At 36.4% G+C, this 22,247-nt stretch overlaps 1 protein-coding gene across 2 annotated transcripts in view; it reads right to left on the bottom strand.

Annotated features, from left to right (window-relative positions):
• Nucleotides 1–1,433: 1,433 nt before the first annotated feature.
• The window catches only part of LOC129241749 (multiple inositol polyphosphate phosphatase 1), a 32,918-nt gene continuing 12,104 nt past the window's right edge, over nucleotides 1,434–22,247 (bottom strand). Inside the window, exons 3-9 of one of the 2 annotated variants that reach the window (XR_008582158.1) lie at nucleotides 18,192–18,283; nucleotides 17,987–18,133; nucleotides 11,063–11,152; nucleotides 10,755–10,996; nucleotides 8,465–8,564; nucleotides 3,089–3,886; nucleotides 1,434–2,152 (exon numbers count right to left, since the gene is read on the bottom strand). Coding sequence is in view for 1 of the 2 variants with exons in the window: in XM_054878248.1 (XP_054734223.1) it covers nucleotides 3,332–3,886; nucleotides 8,465–8,564; nucleotides 10,755–10,996; nucleotides 11,063–11,152; nucleotides 17,987–18,133; nucleotides 18,192–18,283 (1,226 nt within the window). In the remaining variant the exon portion in view is untranslated. Of the gene's footprint in view, nucleotides 3,887–8,464; nucleotides 8,565–10,754; nucleotides 10,997–11,062; nucleotides 11,153–17,986; nucleotides 18,134–18,191; nucleotides 18,284–22,247 lie in introns of both variants that reach the window. The other variant, XM_054878248.1, reaches the window with a different exon arrangement.

The following is a 22,247-nucleotide window of genomic DNA, read 5'->3' on the forward strand; positions in this document are numbered from 1 at the left end:
TTGTTCATGCTAGACGACTCCACCACAGAGGTATTATAATTTTGTTTGCACAACGGTTGTATGTAATACCATTAGGGAATCGAGATATTCGAGGTTTTATTAAAAAAATAACGTGAACCTTCAAATTTCGCGGGCTATGTACATTCGACTTTCGCTTATTATTTTTTTGTCACTTTTTTGTCTACCGTCCCATTCCGGCCGCTTTTATTTGAGAGCTCGATTCAAACGCATTAGCTGCAGTCGGTAACGATCGCCAGTGATGGTTGCAGATGGTTTAAGGAGTTCATAATAGATGACACCCTTCCGATCCCACCAGATATACAACATAACCTTTGAAGCATGAATATTTTTTTCGCTGTCGATGGACCTGGTTCACCTGGCAGGCTCCAACATTTTCGACGCTTAGGGTTATTATAATAGATCAATTTTTTATCGCCAGTGACGATGCGATGTAGAAAACCTTTTCTTTTCTGCCGTTCAAGAAGCATCTCACACGTCACCAAACGTCTCTCGATGATGTGGCACCCAGTTGATCTGTCAACATCCAACTCTTTAAACATATCATCAAGGATTCGTCGTGCGTCTTCATCCAATAAATGTTGTAGTTAAGTGTTTTCGAATATTTTCGGTGCCTCTTCGCGATCTATATCACTCACGTTGAAATTGCCACTTTAGAAGTGTCGAAACCACTCTACAAGTTGTATTTGATGGTGCATGATAGCCGTAAATATTGATCAATATACGACACGTTTCAACTGCACTTTTCTTTAAAAGGTAATAATGAAGCACGACTTCCTGCAAATACTGTTTTTTCGGGACGAACGTAGACATTTTTGACGTCATATAAAACAGGATCTTTACGCTTCAAACGAATGTCAACCACTGCAATCGAGACCTCACATATACACCTTCAAATCACCAGTATATTACTAGAGCGAACATAAAAATAGTATCAGTAGCGACACCTCTTTTACGAGGGCGGAAACTTATTCCCATACCCAATAGCATGTTTAGTTTGTTTGTGAGAGGCATAAATAAGACAAACGTTTTGCGTGTTCAGCGATTTTCTGCTATCGAAAAAAATAGGTCAAAGATGGTACATTAAATTTTGTGTAAAAAAATGGAATTCAATGCTCAAAAACACATGTTGACAGTGGCATACGGTGAGAGTACTCTGAGTAAAAAAAAAATGTTTACAAGTGGAACAAGCTTTTCACAGAAGGTCGAGAAGATGTGAATTACTGCACTCACTCTGGACGCTCCAGCACATCAACAACCGATGAAAATGTTGAGAATGTGAAGAAAATTGTTATGGAGAAACTTTTCACAATTAGAGAAGTTGCTGAGGATGTCGGCATATCGGTAACGACTTAGTAAGATTCGCCTAAATTTGGTACACAAATTGCTCCCCACCTTATTTATACATAGCATAATTTTGTTTCTTCATTTTTATTACATTTACATTCTTTATTACATTTATTTATCTTAACAAACAAATACTAAAACAATGCAATAATATTAACATATTTGTACTAATTAGTTTGATTTATTTAATTTCAACTTTATAGTGGTGATATTTACAAAATAAATTGTTAATTTAATTTTAAATAAAGTGTAAATTATTGCCCCTCTGATACTCAAAAAGGTATGCAATTCTGCCTCTTTCTCCATAAAAAATACAAGAGGAATACACTTTCTATGAGGTATAGTGAAGTCGTCTGTATTGCTCTTCTTACACCATAAGAAAAAGTAAACAAGAAATGTCAAATGAAACTCTGGGTTTCTTAAACATCCAATGTGCTTGTTCATAAATACAAAACCTTGAACGCGAAATTTGCCATATTTTACAAAAACCGATAGATATCAATTGAGATTATTTACAAAATTTTGTATCATCCTTAAAAATTACTATAAATAACATTATATACTCGGGTTTATGCACATTTATTTTAGTAATTGCTTAATTTAAGTAACATCACAAAACAAAGCACATAGGATTTTTGTTAGCCTCGTTTTGAAAAAAAAAAGAACTTCTGAGAACTTTTAGTGCAACAAATGTGAATCTCATTAATTTGACATAAATAAAGAAGTAGAAATAAAAAGACTTCTCGCTGAAGGCGTGATAAATATCCCAATTTATGCATAAACATATCTTCTGCTCAAATATGAACGAGACGTTATCAATAAAACGGTCCGCGGATGACAAATGGCAAAAATAAATTTTTTGTTTTTTGGTAAGACTGTTATAAGCTTACATGGCAAATTTCAGCGTGATATGTCGCATAGTTTGTTTTCTGTGCTACTGTAAACAAGTCAAGCTCGAGTGTGTTCTTCGAATTCTCTTTTATGACTTCAATTGTCTCAAAATGTTTTCCACGGAGCGGCAACTTGAGCTTGGGAAAAAGGAAAAATTCACATGGAGCCATATCAGGCGAATACGGTGCTTGCGGAACGATATTAACATTATTTTTGTTCAAATAATCGCGAACAAGACGTGATGTGTGAGCTGGTGCATTATCGTGATGCAAGAACCATGACTTGTTGTCCCACAATTCCTTCCTTTTAAGACGAATGTTCTCACGCAAACACTTTAAAACGTCTAAATAATATTCAGCGTTAACCGATTTTGCGATTTGTGTGATTTTCAAGCACAATTTCCTTTACTTTTCCGATGTTTTCGTCGTTTACTGATGTTGCTGGACGACGTTCATGAGGCAAGTTTTCAACCGATGTACGGCCCTCTTTGAACGATTTGTACCACTGGAAAACACGTGCACGCGATAGAGCAGTGTCTCCATAGGTTGTCTGCAACATTTTTAAGGCGTCTGAAGCCGAAATTTTGTTGGAATAACAAAATTTCAAACAAATTCTTTGTTCAACTTGAATTTCCATCGTTAAATTCGAAGAACACACTCGAGCTTGACTTGTTTACAGTACCACAGAAAACAAACTATGTGACATATCACGCTGAAATTTGCCATGTAAGCTTATAACAGTCCTACCAAAAAACAAAAAATTTATTTTTGCCATATGTCATCCGCGGACCGTTTTATTGATAACGTCTCGTTCATATTTGAGCAGAAGGTACATGTATCTAGACTTTTGACAAAACTACTAAGTGACTTTAACAAATTTTGGATTTGGGTCAATAAATTCTGATTTATCAAAGTGAAATTTGGTACTTTATTCAACTTTTATTAAGATATTTGTTGAAGCTATGGCTATGAATGATTCGTTGGTTAAATATTTCGGAGAAAAGTGCTAAGTCGACTTAAGTTGTTTTATAAAAAGTGCACAGTTAAATACATTTTAAATAACATTTATACGGTGGTTAGTGTATTAAGTAAAGTATAGATGAAATAAGTAATAAGACGCCGAACGACGTAACCAAAGAAGTAGCACCTGCATCCGCGCAATAATAATTGCTACAGTCCGCTGTATAAAACGTTTGGTAGCGTTTTAAAACTTCTGACCAATTGCATAAGCCAACGTTGCACCATTCGAGATCTACCGCGTTTTGATTGAGAAAGAATATGACTTTGTCGGTAGTGTTACCTTTACAATCATATTTTACGGCAACGAAATTTGATGCAAAAGGGTCCAATTGGCTCGTTTTCCAATGATAGTCGCTTTTGTTATAGTTAGCGGCAGTAAGGGGAATATCATCCTTGGCGATTCCCAAAGCAGCAAGTAGGGTTTGTACACCACTTGTGTGCCCGAAATAAGCCACGACATTAGGTGTAGTTGAGCTATTCAGATGAATCAACATGTCCTGGACTGCACGACAGTTAAGACGAGTGTTTTCCTCATATCCATAGCCAAGTTTGTAATAGTATTTCATATCATCTTCATACTCAAACACGCTAACTTGTTCACCTGTAAAGACCTGCAAAATTGAAAAGAAATATGAAATATTAATAATATTAAATTGAAACTGTAATTTTTTTTAATAAATCTGGTCTCATAAATAAGAAATAAAAATATTTTTTCCAAGCAACTAGTTATCAGGGAAGGCGATAAATCAACTTATAACACACAATATTTTTGGTCAAAATATTACAATAAAAATGTTAAAAAGTGAGCAGCAGGTAATATAAAGATGATTCAATAGTAAAAGATTTGCTCGATAAACAATTTTCACACTCTCCCGTCACAAGTCAACTCCCTAAGCAAGGCATTACTTTGCCAAATTTTACGTGAAAATTAGATGAGAACTAAATTTATAGAACAAACAATTTGATGGTTTCACCGCTGTCTTTATTCCTGATTGTTTTCGCTTCATATTCGCTGGCAATACATCCACTGACCATGACCTTGATTTCAGTGGTTAATTAGCGGAGAAGCAGCATAATACGTAATTAAGATTTGGGCAACAAGTTCTCGTCCATTTAAGGGGGAGGTAGGGTTTAGCGCTAAAAAAAAAACACTTTTTTTGTGAATTTTTTACAGAAATATGGCTTAAGATACTTTAATAAAATCAGTTACATGTTATTGTACATCTTTTCAATAAGTTTTTAAAAAATATTAATAATAAAATATTGACAAATAAGCCCATGACAGAGTTTTTTTGGAGATATGTTTTTCGAGAGGTGCTCTGCGGTGCCAATCGGCATTCATCGTAGAATCATCTGAAACTAAAAAAGTCGAATTTTTCAGTTAAAGTATGACGTAATGCTCCCCCCAACATTAATAAAAATTCTTTTTTTTCATTTTTGTAGTTTTGGTGGCAAAAAAACGTAAAACGAGCATTTTTGGCGAAAAATTTCGCCATATTTGTAGGTGAAAAACAACCTTAAAAAACAAAAAATAAAAAAAAAACAGTGTAGGGGGGAGGTATTTTTTATTTAGAAAACGTGTGCCAAATTTGAAAAGAATCGGTTGAATAGTTTCGGAGTTGTGATTGGCACCGACTTTTAAGAAGTCGTTTCGGGGAAAACGCGTTTGAAAAAATGACTCTGAGAAATTATCGATGCTCCGCATTCGAGGTAGAGTGCCTACAAAGGCTATAACTTTGAGAGTTCTGCTCCGATCCACTTAAAATTTTGACACAACATTCTTGAAATGATTTACTATAAGATGAGTGAAGAAAAAAAATTTCGATTTTGTGACCCTACCCCCCCCTTAATGTATCTTAATTTTAGTTTAAACTTTATCAAATATGCTGTATGAACAAACTTACAAATAAGCGGGGAAGTTCACAAAAATTATTTTAAATTCATTAAGAATGAACATTAATTGAATTTTCTCTTTAAATAAAATAGCATACTAAAAATGTACTTATATTGGATGATATTTATGTATTGAATAGTGTGCGAGTTTTTGCTTAGGTAACATGAAAGGTTCTTATTGGTGAAATTTCAAAAGGACGCGCCTAGATGTTGTTCTAAAGTAAAATATGTACAATTTTATATTCTTTCACTATTTTTATTCAAATTACGGCTCTTAACATTTATATGTGTAAAATTACATGATCTAAATATCCACCATGAGGCGAAATCCGCTAGGCGATTCATGTAGGTTTAATTGTTGATAACGTCGAGATATCGATATTGAAGATTGTTCACTAATACGTTGCGCTAGCAGGAATATATCAACAGAACGTCCAGTTTTTGGTCTGCTATGATGTCCTTTTTCTATTCTCGATAGGACCAGTTTTTTGGAAATTTTCAACGAGTTTGTATTAAATTTTGGGTTAAAAATGGAGTCAGTGGGAAACTGTCTCGGTAATGATACTCTAAATAACAAAGCCGTTTACGAGTGACATGAACGCTTCAGAAGATATCATGAGTCCATCGAGGATGACGAACGTAGTGGCGAGCCGTCGACATAGGAAACTGATGAAAACATCAATAAATGAAATAATAGCTGGTCAATAAGCGCAAGTTAACCATGAGAGAGGTGGCAGGGAACTTGAACACTGCTTATGGATCCGTTCACGGCATTGTAGATTTTATGCACGACAGGGTTCGCTAATATCGCCAAAGACATGATTTGTAAGGCTAAAATCCGACCCAATATTCATCAAGCGCATCATTACTGGAGAAGAGACATGGGTTTATGAATACGAAACGCAATCCAAACATCAGAGGAGTGAGTAGACAGCTCTGAATGAAGCAAGACCTAAAACCACGCCTTTTTCAGTCAAAAAATAAAACGATACTCACGATTTTTATAGATTACAGAGGTATTGTACGCCACACATTTTGTCGGAAGGTCAGATGTTTACATGGGGCGGGAAAAAGATTGAGCGTCGCTTCCCTGCTCAGCGTCTGTTCTCCATGTAAGGAGCGGCTGTATTAATTGCTTATTGCGATGAGCCTCTGTTCCGTTTAAATCTGGCAGGTCTCACAAAGCGCTGAAAGAGCGTTAAGATTACTCCACATTGATTCCGACTTGAGGTCTGGCTCTGAACACTGGACCCCATAAGTGTGCGAGGGACATACGGTAACTACATACACTCGCTGAGATAGCGGCTGTGAGCTTGGGCCCAAACAGCATGGACAAGACAACTACAACAAAAACAATAACAACAACGATGTAAACAGCACTACCAAGATGCTAGCAGAAGAAGCTACGGACGCTTTTAGGAGAACCTCCGTAATTGTGGGGATACATACAATATATCCCTATTTTAATGCAAAGTGGGATATATACAATATAACCCTATTTTAATAAGCACACTGGTTACTAGGACCTTTACTAGTTTATAAAGAAATATTTTATGTAAAATTCTTTGACGGTCTGCCTTGAAGCAATATAAATGTATACCAAAAATGAAAACTCCGCAGAGTTTCGTTTTGCGCTGGATTTCGATCCAGCCACGAAAGCCCACTTTCTACTGGAAAACAAAGTCGAGGATGAACATACTTTTGATAACGACTTTAGCAAAAGTTTTAAAGACTTATATTGAGATTCCTGGAAAGATTGCTCGTACCTTGTTCAGGTATCATATTTTGTAAGAGCGTACACTTGTTGAGGTGTGCAGATGATATTGATATGAGGGATATTCAATAAGCCCTTAAAAAGTTCAAGAGCTCATTGAATCGAGAACAGTTACCATTTAGTGAGATTTTGTTATTACTATATCGAAAATGGTATTTTTGAAGTTTATTGGAAACAATGAAGAGATGGGACATTAAACTCTGCTTTATATAGGACTTCCAGCATGATTTTATATTGAGCATTCCTTAAGAAAGAATCTTTAAGGTAAAAATTTTGCAATATTTTCCAAGATTTCTGGGAAGTGAAAACTCTCTGAAAGAAATGTGGAGCAGAAATATTGCAAATGTTATAAAAACATCGAAAGGTAAACACAAGAATATCTAAAAACGAGAAACCACATGTGAAAGGAATGCTAAATGCTTGAACGGTGAAGAAGTTTTACCTTACTATGGATGTGTGTAGACAACATAGTCGCCTACTTATGGGTACAACAGGAAGGCTATGTATGTAAATAAAATTGATATGGATAAAACATGCGCGGAAATAAAAGTATTTGGAAGCGTTTGGTTGAACATTATATGTGATGGAAGTTCTGCAAATAGCATAATAACTACTAATAAAAATTCATATTTATGTAGTGATGACACTGATTTGTTTTTGTTTTCTATTATTTTCGTCCCTGTGCAATTAGGATGAAAAAGGTAATATTGTTCAGCGGAATTCTCGACTTTCTTGTACGATGTTTTGCCATCTCTTAAGTTAATTTAGAAATTAAAGTTATTATTTTATTGCTGGAACGAACAAAGTTTTAGAAGATATAAGTGCTTCCTTGCCATGTTGGAAGAATGCAAAGTTTCTGAAACTATTATTATTATTATTTTGCTTATACATACATATGAGTTATTTGCAGTTGCAAGTCTTCGAAGATTCTCATCATTGGTGGAGTGGGTTTTGATAAACCGTATGTATCTTACTCCCTGATGTTGTAAATCTATGTAACGCGTACAAATCTAATCATCGATGATTAAAGAGATGTTACACTTGTGAGTATCGTATATTGCACTATTACAAAGCAATCTTTCAGGGAGTGTTTCTGAGTTTAGATATTTTGCCAATCTTTCGCATTGAGGAACTCGAATATTTTGAATTTAAATTTTAGTTCCTATGTCATATACATATACATAATTGATAAATTTATTACTAATAAAAAAGGAAAGAAAATAAGGAAACATTTGGGAAAGATATAGCAGAAAATTTAACAATAGGGGCCATATTTCATCCACGTAACATCGAAGAAACAATGATTTTAAAGAATTTGATGCAATGGTAAGAATTATTTCATACGAAAAACGCATTTTAAGCAGTTAGTTCAGTTTTCTGAATCATAAAGCTCAGTATTTTTGGTGTGACATACAGACAGCACTGCCTAGATTCGATATCTCCTCAGTTATCAATTTTTAGAACGTTAAAAATTTTATTTTAGGATTGGAAAAAGGTTTTTGCTATATACATATGTACTTACGGAACACCACACGCTGGTGCGATCAACTTGCCAAGCCTGTTCATATCGACACATGTCCCACATAAGTTCAACGTCGCTTGACTCCAAAGTGTATTGAAAACTGCAAGAGATTTAAAAATTTGTTAAATTGATATTTTATTCAATAACAACTAAAAACAAAAGGGAGAAGTTGTTATATTGCTTATACTACAATATACAATAATTAATTAAAAACTTCTATCAAGTTAACTCTTTTAACTGGTATTTTATACTATTGCAATTTACAAAAATATTTTAAGGTGTCACAAGTTATGTTGAAGTGTTGATGGACGACTTAAGATATTTATTGACTGAGTTCGCATTGCTATTGGTAACTACGGGCCGTTCTGTTTTTTTCCTCTCGTGAAAAAAAAAACGAAACGATCGAACGTTCACATAAGACGGCCACAATCCGAGTTTAAAAATCACTTTTTTTTATTGTGCTTAGCGGCGTACCATTTTTGACTAACCTATGGCAAAGTAAGAACTATCAGTCTTGGTATTCCTTAGCACATAGGCAATAATATCATTTGCAGAAACTGAAGGCTGGAATGATGATGAATGAAGCTATTTCATGCGAGCCAGAACCTGTAGCTCCTTATTTCTATTAGAACCGAGTTATCTGTGAGTTAAGAACCGAGGCAGAGGAGCTGCTGTTTGAAGGCGGAATGAAGCTTTTACTTGCAGATACATCTATTAGAGGAATACGAAGTACACGACCTCCAACAGTTTCATGATTTACAGCAATAAATTGGGGCTTAACTTGGAAGCCATTGTAGTACTGGTTTGATTACTCACATTATTAGCAGAATCAAAAAGAGCTGACCCAGCATCAGCAACAGTAAAACAAATACGAGCGTCGTATGGGGCCGCAGTAGTCGGAGCAGCAGTAACCGGAGCAGAGACAGCAGACGGATTTTTTTTTTCGTTAATAGCTTGCAAAGAGCAATCATTCAAGGCCAATGACGAAGTATCACTATTAATACCAACAACAGGTTGTGTTAGCAGCAACAAATGGGGCATGGGAGGTCGTCTTAGTACCAACGGACAAATCAGCGGGAGAACGAGAGTGGCAAGTAAAGTAAGGCAGATTTATATTTTAAGAGACGAAATTTGCTTTTAAGTTTTTGATGTTATTAGCTATATCATAGAGCGTAGTTCAACTGGCAGGTCATTGGCTTTACTAGGCAAATTGTTATTTTCGTCAAGTCCAGATTTCAACATAGATACTAATTAAACATTATTGGGAAGTTGGCAACTGTGTAGCGAGTTGTCTTATTTATTATTTTTATACCCTCGCACTTGTGCCGCAGGGTATTATACCTATAAGTAATTCTGTTCAGAATGGTGAGAGTACTCCTTCCACCTGCATATAGCGGCTGTGCTTCGCTAACTTCTGTATAAATGCGTAATATATAATATCAATTAGTGCTGGCACTATTAAACGAAATAAAAAGAGATGATCCATTGAACTCGTCAATGGGGGATGCTAACTCCTATAGTTTATACCAACCGTCTTTTAATATGCAAGTTATCCGTTTTACTCTAATAACACAGTCCTGCGAGAGTGAGTTTCTAGAATGGCTGTACTTGTTTCTTGTAGTTTTATATGCGCTGAAAACGAATCTGACCTTCAAAATGCTCCATCACGTCAGGATTTTTGGTAAATGAAGCCTAAAAGGTCAAAAAATGGCCATTTTAGCCATTTTTGATAATTTTTTTTGGGATAGAAATTTTTTTTTTTTAGCTTTAAAACTCATTTTTTAAAATTATTATACGATTTTAAAAAAAAAAGTTATGACATTTTGAAATTAACAGTTTCAGTTACGTATACGTTGGGTATAACGTCTATTGGCTGTGTAATTAATATAAGCACGTGTTGCTTTGGTAGTTTTATCGGTATGGAAATAGTTTGTAAAATTTCCTAGCATTTGTTTTTTCTTCTTCCGTTCTTAATGCCTATTTCCCAAATACATAACTGTTTCAAATATTTAATTGCTATTATCAAATACCATACCCAATACCATATGATGTTTTGTTAAAAGATACTAAAAATTCGCTTCTATAAAAATGAAATGTGGAAGTGTTTGGTTTAAACTTTGATTAAAACTACATCCCAAAAAGTTGAATACATACATATATAGTACATATAAAACAAATTATTCTAACAAATTGAAAATAAATTCAGTCGACAACTAAACATCATATTCTTCCTCAATATAATTGCAAATAGGAAAATAAGGCTGCTTTTGATTATAAAAAGAGATCATACCCCAATCGTTTTGAAATATTGGCAACGGTTGTATTCCAGATAGTTGAATGTTTAAATTTATAGCTTTCAGAGTTCTCTCCACTGTAGTCATGTGCCTTCCACGATTCGCAGTAGTCATAAGGCCTCAAAAGCAGATCTTGCTCAGGAATTTCCTCTGGCTGTACGTTGACATTTGAGCCAAAAAGACCATCAACAAATGCCTTGAAACTTTCGGTAGTGCGTTGTGTTTGAGTGTGGCGAAACTAATTAAAGTAAACATAGAATTAATGCAAATGCTTATTTATACTTCGGTGAGGTAAAAGCTTTACCTTGTAGTATGTGTTGTTATAGTCTTTAGTCAGAACATCTCCATAATACCTTTGATAAGTTTTTGCAGTCCCTTTAAGATCTTCGTAACCCTAAAAAAATTAAGAGTAGTGAAGCATTTTGATTTATATTTAATTTTTGAAGTCGACTATATCGATAATGTTACGGTATTACACCCGTTTCACGCATTTATAAAATATTCTAGATTAGCTTCTACGCTGAATCCTTGATATTCGAGATTGTTTTTTAATAGTTTTTATATTTTCGTTGTTATAAGCAAAATGTGTATGGAAACAGAGATACACTACAGCAAGAAAAAAAGCAGCAATCTTGTTTCAAAGTAAATTTGTAACTTCGCGACTGTATTACTTACATTTTTTGTTAATTGGATAGTCCCATAGGTGCGGATATATTTTAAATAAGCATTTATCTTCTATAAGAGAACAAAAAGGAATGAATTTTAAAATTTCAATACCACCAAATGTCGAAGACGTAAACTTGTTTTAAGTCAACGGCGGCTTTTGTTTACACCATTAGTGTATGCTTCTGCGCGCACTTGACACACATCAGCTAAAATAATCACCAATCGCCACGACTGTCATATTTATATACATATGGGCAAACATACATATGTATGTATCTGTGAAGATGGCGCCATTTACCGCGACAAAAATTTAGGGTTTTACCAATTATTTTTGCCTTCCTAAAGAAAAATAAGTTTATGGATAACCTTGCCTTGAGAAATATGCGCTTGCGCTTATGAATGTAATAGTTTTTGTTGTATTAAATAACATTTTAGAATGCTTGGCGGCAAAGTTGCCATCGCGCTGGGCATGCTGCAGATAAAGATATCTTGTTTTTATAAGTACAATATTTGGAATATCGACTGGGGAATAAAAAAACCGCCGTTAGCTTAAAAGAAGTTTACGTCTTCACATTTCGAACTACTGAACATTTCAAATTGATTCCTATTTGTTTTCTCATAAAAGATAAATAATTGAGATATAGCTTCACATATGGGCTTATCCAATTTTAAAAATCTACGAAATAAGTAATGTAACCGTGAAATTAGAAATTTATTTTGCACCAGAGTGCTGCTTTCTATTGATGTAGTGTATCTACTTATATGTTTACATATACATTTTTCTTCTGACAACGAATGCGAACTCTTAAGAATTTTTAGCGAATCATGCTACTTTTCTGTGCCCTTGGTACGGCACTTGCTGCGCTGCGTCGCACAGTGCTTTTTGAGCGGGCCAAACCAAAAATTTTGTTTTCCGAAATATAGACGTACTTGGACTGTTGAAATGCTTCAGAAAAACACATTTTTAACCCTCATTATTGACTTAATTTAATCGAAAATATAAAAGCTATGAAAAAAAAACAAACCCGAATATCAAGGGTTCAGGCTAGTCTAGCCCACTAAGGAAAATGTTATATATATTGAGCGTTTACTCTTTGTATTTACTAGCAAAGCCATCATTGGTCGTCTTTATTACTCGACACGACAATTTGCGTATCCTCTTATTTTTATACTCCTTACTTTATGTAAAAAGGAAATGGGCAGTCTATTTGAATGGGAATTGCGTGCCAGTATTGGCCACATACAAAATAATTTTTGTTCGAGATTGTAACTCCATCTTACTACTTACTCTATGCTTTAAGTTGTTCTCTCACTCTTTGTTTATTAACTTATCACAATCATATACATTTGTGTTTTGAAGCCTTTATCAGCTTGTGTGATTCATTTAAGTCCCAGTAGTAAATTAATGAAAACAGAAAAAATGTAGTAATAGTTTAGTAAGCAATCGAATGGCATTAGCGTGGTGCATTTCAATCCGCGAAGCCTTCATGCCTACGGAGAGGCACGCGCGGTGCCAATATTAGCATTCTCTCTGACAGTCAAACAGCTCTAAACTCACTGGATAGCTTCTTATTCCAATCAAGGTTGGTCTGGGAATGTTTTAAAATCCTCAACTCCAAGAGCATCAAGAAACTTTGTTACCTTGATGTGGGTTCCGGGACATGAGGGGCACGAAAGGAATGAAATTGCGGACACTTTAGCGAAAACAGGGGCAAACACTCTTTTCATAGGTCCTGAACCTTTCTGCGCGGTAAATAACAGCTTCAAAAGTGTCTTTCTGCGTGAGCAGGAGCAACGAGGCCTAATCGATTACTGGGGAGCGCAATCGGGCATGCGGCAATCGAAAAGGCTCATAGATCCAGATCGGATAAAGGCATAATCCTTAACCTAAGCAGAACGGACTTAAAACTTTACACTGGACTCCTAATAGGACACTGTAAACCTAATTATCACATGAATAAGATAGAAAACGATTCCTGTAGACTCTGCAAAGAGGCATAAGATGGAACACGTTCTATGCGACTGCCCAGGCCGCGACGCAGGCTAAATTACCTGGGAAATGGGTAGGCAATCGTAGATCCAAACCTCCTGGTAATATTAAGCCTACAGCAGTTTTAGGATTTATTAACAGCCCAAAACTGTTTGAGTAGGCTACAAACAGCTAATCAATAATAATAATAATAATAGCGACAAGCTGTACTATGTTAGGGAATTTTTGGAGGGGCGGATATTGATGTTATCTGTAACTCAGAAACAGGGTAATCATAATGTCTCTGACTTTTATTATACAATCCCAAACTATAATTTTATATGACCAACCAACAAAAAAGGAGAGGAGCTGCAATTTATTCCAGGTTTGTCTTGAAAATTAGCGTTCTAGTTGAAACGAAAAATTATGAAGTTGCTGAAATCTCAGATGGTGTAACAAAAATACTTGTATGTATATTAGAATTTTTGTTTTTGTTTTAACAGAATATGAGCGTTATGTTATATTTGGTGATTTTAATGTAAATCTTCCATTAAATGTTTCTATATGCCACTAGCCGAATGGGTTGGTGCGTGATTACCATTCGGAATTCACAGAGAGGTCGTTGGTTCGAATCTCGGTGAAAGCAAAATTAATAAAAACATTTTTCTAATAGCGGTCGCCCTTCGGCAGGCAATGGCAAACCTCCGAGTGTATTTCTGCCATGAAAAAGCTCCTCATAAAAATATCTGCCGTTCGGAGTCGGCTTGACACTGTAGGTCCCTCCATTTGTGGAACAACATCAAAGACGCACACCACAAATAGGAGGAGGAGCTCGGCTAAACACCTAACAGAAGTGTAAGCGCCAATTATTTATTTTTTTTTTTATATGCCACTAAACTATTTGACCACGTATCTGCTGCAAACAGATTAACAAATTCTTACTAACAAGATACGCCAACAATTCAAATCCTAACATAACAGGGCATAGAGTTATTACGTCTAATCTTAACCATATTCTCAAATTTGGCCACATTTTATTCTGCTGAAAGTGTTACTTTTATGTATCGTAATCTGAAATCTGTAGATATTTTAATGATCTGTTCGCTGATCTATCAAATGTTAACTGGAATAAATGTTGTTCTATAAGGCTGTTGATGAAAAACTTGACTTTTTAAATAAAACCCTCACTGGACTATTTGACCATCAAGTACCAGTTCGTACTGTTCGGGCTATGAATAGCTCTTGTCCATGATACAACAATAAAATATGTCAACTTTAAAAACTCGAAACAAATCGTTGCAAAGTGGAGAAGAGCCAACACTGACAGAAAATGAAAAAGTTTTCATTCTGTTTGAAACAAGTTAAGAAGGTAAAGGACTCTTTTTTGCCGTTCCTGCTAAGAAACCGAAACGGCAACTGTGGATCAATGCGTGACGAATGTAACTTCGATGCAATGGCGTTATATGTGTGGATCCCGGGCGGATATTGCTCATACAGGTAAAACAGCGAGATTATTACGAAAAGCCATGTTGAAACCTCCACCGCTTTGTGCAAGTAACACCAACTACTTGCCACCGATTCCAGTGGAAGGTTATATTGATGCTTTTGGACAATTTGCGTAAGTAGTGTGCTTTTTGTTCGTAAGAAGAGTCGATGCTATATTTCGTATAGGACTAGAAATGCTTAAAGTACAGGTCCGATTTCGCGATGGCAGAAGAAATGCCCATCGTTGAACTAAATTTTGATACGCCAGATAAGTATGTAAAAAGTAATGACTTTTACACCAGCGGCCCTCGTAGCCGAATGGGTTGGTGCGTGACTACCATTCGGAATTCACAGAGAGAACGTAGGTTCGAATCTCGGTGAAACACCAAAATTAAGAAAAACATTTTTCTAATAGCGGTCGCCCTTCGGCAGGCAATGGCAAACCTCCGAGTGTATTTCTGCCATGAAAAAGCTCCTCATAAAAAATGTCTGCCGTTCGGAGTCGGCTTGAAACTGTAGGTCCCTGCATTTGTGGAACAACATCAAGACGCACACCACAAATAGGAGGAGGAGCACGGTCAAACACCCAAAAAGGGTGTACGCGCCAACTATATATATATATAATATTATATATTAATTAGTGCAATTAGGTTACTTTTTTCTTTAACCGTAAGGAATTGGCTGGTTGAAGGCACGCGGCTTAATTAAATAGCACAAAGCAATAGCAAAAGTATCGCGTTAGTGATAATAAACACGTCTTTATGGAGTAAAATCCCACTTGTAGTTTACCGAAGATTTTCGAGCTTCGCACCTCATGACGGATAAATTTCTCACACCTTTATACCCTGAAACTGATACTTTATTTTCTTCGCTCATCTTTTGTTCCCTCTAAGCTGGATTATGCTACATTTATTTGAGGGCTGTATTCTCAGGTTGCTAAAGATGAACTTGAACATGTGGAAAGGGCGTTTCTAAAATTTGCTCTTCAATCTTAAAGATTTTCTGATCCTATCCTTCTTACAACTCGCATCTACTTCTAATTATTCCCTAATGTAGCAGTTGATTGTTCGTCTTTAATGCAACTTATTCGTTTTCTCTTTCCACTGAGACCCTCTCATAAGACTTTCCTATTAAGACTATGTCAGGAAAAATTCTGCAAGAAATTTTTCGCCGGGTATTCAAAGAGATCTCGAATTCTGTTTTTCTTGTTTTTCACTATTTGTAGAGTCTTTCCTTAATTTTCCGAACGCTGCTTATTAAACTACAGTCAATTATTGTATAATATTGGGAGGTTGAATTAGTTTTAAAGGTGACACACAGATGGCGCTATTTATCACTTTATCGCGTTGGCAATACTGAATATATATTCATGACAAAGCCTCATCCCTAGGCTTTGTTTATCAGTATCTGTCATTTCGCTGAAGTATAAACAACGCAGTGTTTTCGTGCTCCGAGTATGTCAACGTGACGTCGAAACGCAATTTGCGGGAAGCTTTGCTTTTCTGCTTCAATTTGAAAAAAAAATACAGCCCAAGCCCGTGAATTGCTGCAGGAGGCCTAACCAGACCATACTCCGTCGATTTCAACATGTGAGTACTGGTCTCGACGATTCAAAAGTGGTGATTTTCACACCGAAGACAAGGAGCGTCTTGGCCAGCCCAAAAAGTTCGAGGACGCGGAATTGGGGAAATTGGTAAACGAGGACTCGTGCCAAACCCAAGAAGAGCTTGCTGAATCATTGGGCGTTGATAAATCAACCGTTTGCAAGCGTCTAAAAGCGATGGGAATGATCCAAAAGCAAGGACATTGGGTCCCGTACGAGTTGAAGCTGCGCGACGTCGAACGGCGATTTTTTACGTGCGAATTGCTGATCGAGCGACAAAATCGGAAGGGTTTTTTGCATCGGGTGGTGACTGGCGACGAAAAATGGATCCACTACGATAACCCAAAACGCAAAAAATCATGGGGTTTGCCCGGCCACGCATCAACGTCGACGGCCAAGCAGAATATTCACGGCAAGAAAATCATGCTCTGCATTTGGTGGGATCAAGTCGGCGTCGTATATTTTGAGCTGCTCCAACCGGGCGAAACAATCACGGGGGATCGTTACCGACTGCAATTGATGCGTTTAAGCCGGGCATTGAAAGAAAAACGGCCGGAAACGGTAAAAAGGCACGACAAGGTTATTTTGCAACATGACAACGCTCGGCCGCATGTTGCTCAACCTGTCAAAAAATACCTTGGAACGCTTGGCTGGGAAGTGTTACCCCACCCGCCGTATAGTCCAGACATAGCTCCCTCCGATTATCATTTGTTTCGGCATATGAGTCTCGATTTGGCGGACCAGCGGTTCTCCTCGTACGAGGCTACCAAAATATGGGTTGAGTCATGGATAGCCAAGCAGCGGCCAGAATTTTGGAGAAACGGCATCCGGAAATTGCCCGAAAGATGGGCGAAAGTTGTAGCTAGCGATGGCCAATACTTCGAATAAAATATTTTGTACCGTTTTTTCACAATAAAGCCCCAAATCTTCGAAAAAAACCTTTAAAACTAATTCAACCTCCCAATACATATGTATATTACTATTTTTTCTTTTTTTATTATAGCAGTCGCCCCTCATTAAGCAATGGTAAACCTCAGAGTGTATTTCTGCTATAAAAAATCTCCTCATAAAAACAATACCATATGCCGCTTAGAGGCGACGTAAAACTGTCCATTGTCGAGGGTCCATTTGTGGAACCACAACAAGACGCCCTCGACAAATTAGAGGAGGAACATGGCCAAATACCCAAATAAGAATGTACGTTCCAATAAACTAGTTGTGAACATTACCTTAAAGTAGTCAGTGAGAACTTTGTTTATGGACTTATATTTAAATACATAAACCTATACTCAATTTTGTAGGAAAGTAAAGTGCACATTGATGAGGTAAGCATTCGTAAAGTACTTATAGTATGTATATATTCCTAATTATTTAAGTTTGTTCAGAAGTCAGCTATAAATTTATTTATTTTTCAAATATTAAAAAATATTATATTATAGACTTTAAAAATCACTTAATCAGACATTAAAAGTAAAAAAAAAAATTATATGTTACTTAGGATTTACCTGTGAAGTCAAGAACTGTTCTTGATCAACTGTAATACTGGTATTCCATCTCCACGTCGCTAATAGGCTCAAGTCCTCTTGACAGAGTGCATTTGTGTCTGGTTTCGTACGGCGAACTCGATAATTTTTCACAATTTCGTCACGAAGCTATTAAAAGACAAAATTTTAGAGGCCATATAAATTCAAAGCGTTGTTTTCAACAAACTATGTCTAGTCTCGGCGCGGCTTGTATTGTTTTTGTTGTTGGTAGTCTAGTGCCATGCCTATGCAAAATCCATATTTTTACTGGTGTGCAGCCTGTTGATCAATAAATACGAGTACTGAGTGAGATTATTGTTACGTACAGTGCACGAAATTTTCGAAGCTACATACAATTAATTATTTATTATAATTAATTATTTATTAAAAGAACGTAATATAAAATTTTCACCTTATCTTATTATCTTTTAAGTCTTAATATTGGCATTACTTTACTGAAAAGTTCCAAACGTTTTCTGTATTCTGTTTTAAGCAATATCGAACTGTAATTTTCTATTTGCTGGTGCACCTTTTATTAAGTGCATTATTTATTTCATTTATTTATTTAATCAAAAGCACAAGTTAATTTTTTTATTCTAAATTGTATTACATATGAATGTAGGGATTATGGGCACAGTCTGATTATAATTGCAGTGTGACAAACGGCTGTTATGCGGATTCGTGAACAGCTCATTTGCTTATTGGATAGTTTTGTCAATTAAATATGGACCGTGGGCAACACGGGTATTAGCTGCACTGATACGAAGAAATAATAATTTTTTTAAAAAAGACTTAAATTGTAATTTCTCAAACTTCTCCGAAATATCAAAACATTTAATAATTAATATATCATATTGTACATTCTGTCAAAAATGTACCGGAAATTGTTCAATAAAACGCAAAATAATTGTTTAATCATTAAAATTTATTTTTTGGCCTTCAAAGTAGGGTGGAGTTATCAGTCCATATTTCTTCGAAAATGAGGATGAAACACCGGAATCGATTTTAAGAGCTTCTTACAGAACATTGATTGAAAACTCTTTGCGGCCAATGGCGAAGCAGTATCCTAATTTGTGGTTTCAACAAGATGGAGCAACTGCGCATACTGCTAGACAGTAGTCTTAATTCATTAGTAGGTCTTATTTGGCTCACCCTGTATATGCCAAGGATTAGCCCAGTCATCAAAGCTCCTTTTAAACGTGTTTGAAGACAGCTTCTTCAGCTTCTTTAGCGAATTCTCCCTAATGACCTCTATCGACAAAGCGGCGTTCGCGGAGTAGCAAGTTTTGGAAAAAGTTTTAAGGGCTAAATTCGGTGAATACGGTGGTTATTCGATGATTTTTCTCGAGCTTTTAGTCAAAAAAGTGTCCACAATATAAGCCTTGTGAGACGGTGCGCTATCATGGTGCAAGATCCATGAGTTTTCTTTTGCATAAATTGGGCCGTTTCCTACGCACATTCTCTCTCAAACGTCGCATAACTTCCAAATAATATTCTTTATATAGTTAGTTTAGTTTTTTGGGTTTCGGCTCATGTGGATAGCGCAATTCAGACGCCTGTTGACTAATTTGCATGTCAAACTCAAACACCTACGTCTCATCACTTCTTATGATGCTATGATGCGCTGGACAAAGGTTGGGTCCGAATTCACTTGCTCAAGCATGCCATCAGCCACCTTCTTCCGATGAATTTTTTAAAAGAAATTCAACTCTCTTGGAACGAGTCGAGCAGTCACGCATCTCATGCCCAACTGATGGTGTAAAATGTTGCGAATTGATGCGTGAGACACGCTAAGGTCACGAGCTACCTCCCTCAAACTTAAACGATGGTCTTCCAACACCATTTCCTTGACTTTATCGACGTTTTCATTCCTTGAAGTCGTTGATGGGCGACCAGATCGTGGCATATCTTCCACGACTACTCGGCCCTCTGCAAAAGTCTTATACCAATCGTAGACCCGTCTTTTTGATAGAGCACACTCGTGATAGGCTTTCTGCAACATTTTCATGCTCAAACTCTGCGACACTATAGAGGACAGCTGTACCAACATTCCAAAAAATTTTGACATATTTGTAACGCGCGCTTATTAAATGAACAATTCCCGATATTTTTTTGACAGAACGAAATTTTGAAATGGTTAATGCCAACCAGCATTGCATCCAGTCTTTCTTGTTCTTTTCTTTAAAAGTTTCATTATTTTTCATTTACAATAGATATTAACTGTCAATTTCGTCAATGTTGTCATCGAAAATTCCCCAATCCGCTTTAAATATGAGTTGCCAATCTACATTGCGCAACTAATTCCTAAGTAAATTCCGAATTAATCCCGATTAACTCCACCGTCTGTCTAGGCTATTGGATTAATAATTAGCATATTTAATACATGTATGTTTACTAATGTAAATATTATATACATAAAAAATTACATAATATTTTAATTAATTGTAGTAACATCTGAACCTTTAATTAATAAATAGTAATTAATAGTGGATATAGTAAAATGAATATTAGATGAGTCGATAGTGGACAACCGCGGCGTTAACGCGTACCGTGGTGCTTCACGCGTTCTTTTTTTCTTTGCGATTGACTACCTGATCACAGTTACCGCTGCTGCTTACAGTTACAGTTAGTGTAGTAGGGGATTGTCTACCTGATCACCTTATGCAGTCACCGCAACGTCTTACAGTTGCAGTTAGTTTAGAAGTTCAAACACATACAAAAACAAAACAACAAAGAAACGAACATAACCAGCACATTTCTATAGTGAGTATTCGACACCATGACCGGGACTGACCGTCCCGAATGAAACAGGTTTCGCTCACCCGATCCTGACCTGCAACTTCCTAATAAACGGCAAAAAATCAACGACTTTGTAACCCTAACTATGCCAAAACATAACGACGACCATAACAACCGGGTCTTAGTCGCAAGCGCTATCGGGCCACTTGTTGACGAAAAAATTCGTCCATTATCTTCTTATAATGTCTTTCAAATTGAAAGAGGTTTAAAACACATTTGCGCTGAAAACATCGTTGTAACAGAATTTAGATCCGGTGAGCTGCTCCTCAAAGTTGAAATTACCAAATAAGCCGAAAAGTTTCTTGAAGCTACCTACATAGGCATCATACCAGTAAAAATTACCTCACACAAAGGTTTAAACACAACTCATGACAGAATATTTTCGAGAAACCTCATCAACCTCTCTGAAGAACAGAAGTGTGACCAAAAAGTAATCGAAGTCAAACAAATCATGCGTGCTTCGGGTGCTGCTATTGTGAATTTTGATTTTATCCGTAAAGCATAATTTCTTAAATTAGGTTGGGAAAAGGTGCTTGTGCTATAACACATCCCTAATCCGATGCTGTGCAAAACCTGCCAAAGGCTCGCATACACTAAGAACAGATGTCGAAACATTGAGACATGCAGCCAGTGTGCCACCCCACCGCCCAATCATCCATGCCCAAGATTATTCTGCGTAAACCGCCAAATCGAGACACATTCGTACAACGATCCGTGCTGTTCCACCTTTGCGAAGCACAAGTCCGTTAATAAAATGAAAAAAGAGCACCGATGTACAATTAGAGATGCGTGAAAAATTTTTAATAGCAACCCCAATAGTAAATTCAATAATACGACCCCATCCTTTGCACAAATTGTAAAAAAGACAATAACGGTCGAACTAACAACAGTAAGCAAATTAAATAACTCAGAAACAAAAAAGCACCAGCAAATAACGGCGCATCCAAGAAAACAACACCTAACATATCCAAATCCCAACAGACAAACAACGCAACAACGCCAGTAAGCCTTCAAATAGCAACTAAACCGATGGCAAGCAAATATACAGCAACTATTGCTAGCCCTCACACACCCACATGCTCCAGTCTAACTAATATAACAGTGATAATTAGTTGACACCTTTTAGTCCACTGTAAATAAAGAAGTATAAGCCCTCCATCATATTTGTAAATGATACCCACCTCGCTCATAATTCCCATGTCCCCACTCCCACACCTTACATAGGACACTTTCATAATCTTACCCACATTAACTCCAACAAATAAAAGTTAGAATAACCTGCCCCACCGCTACTTTCCCAGCCCATTCAATATTTCCTCACTATCCGTAGAACTGGAAACTTCTTCCAAATTCATAATAACTTGCGTCTATTCTTCTTCTATTCATTCAATAACGATCGGTGATTTTTACAGCCTTTGACCCTCCCCTCCTCAGCCTTTTATTC

Source organism: Anastrepha obliqua, chromosome 3, assembly GCF_027943255.1.
Source record: "Anastrepha obliqua isolate idAnaObli1 chromosome 3, idAnaObli1_1.0, whole genome shotgun sequence".
Lineage (NCBI taxonomy): Eukaryota > Metazoa > Arthropoda > Insecta > Diptera > Tephritidae > Anastrepha > Anastrepha obliqua.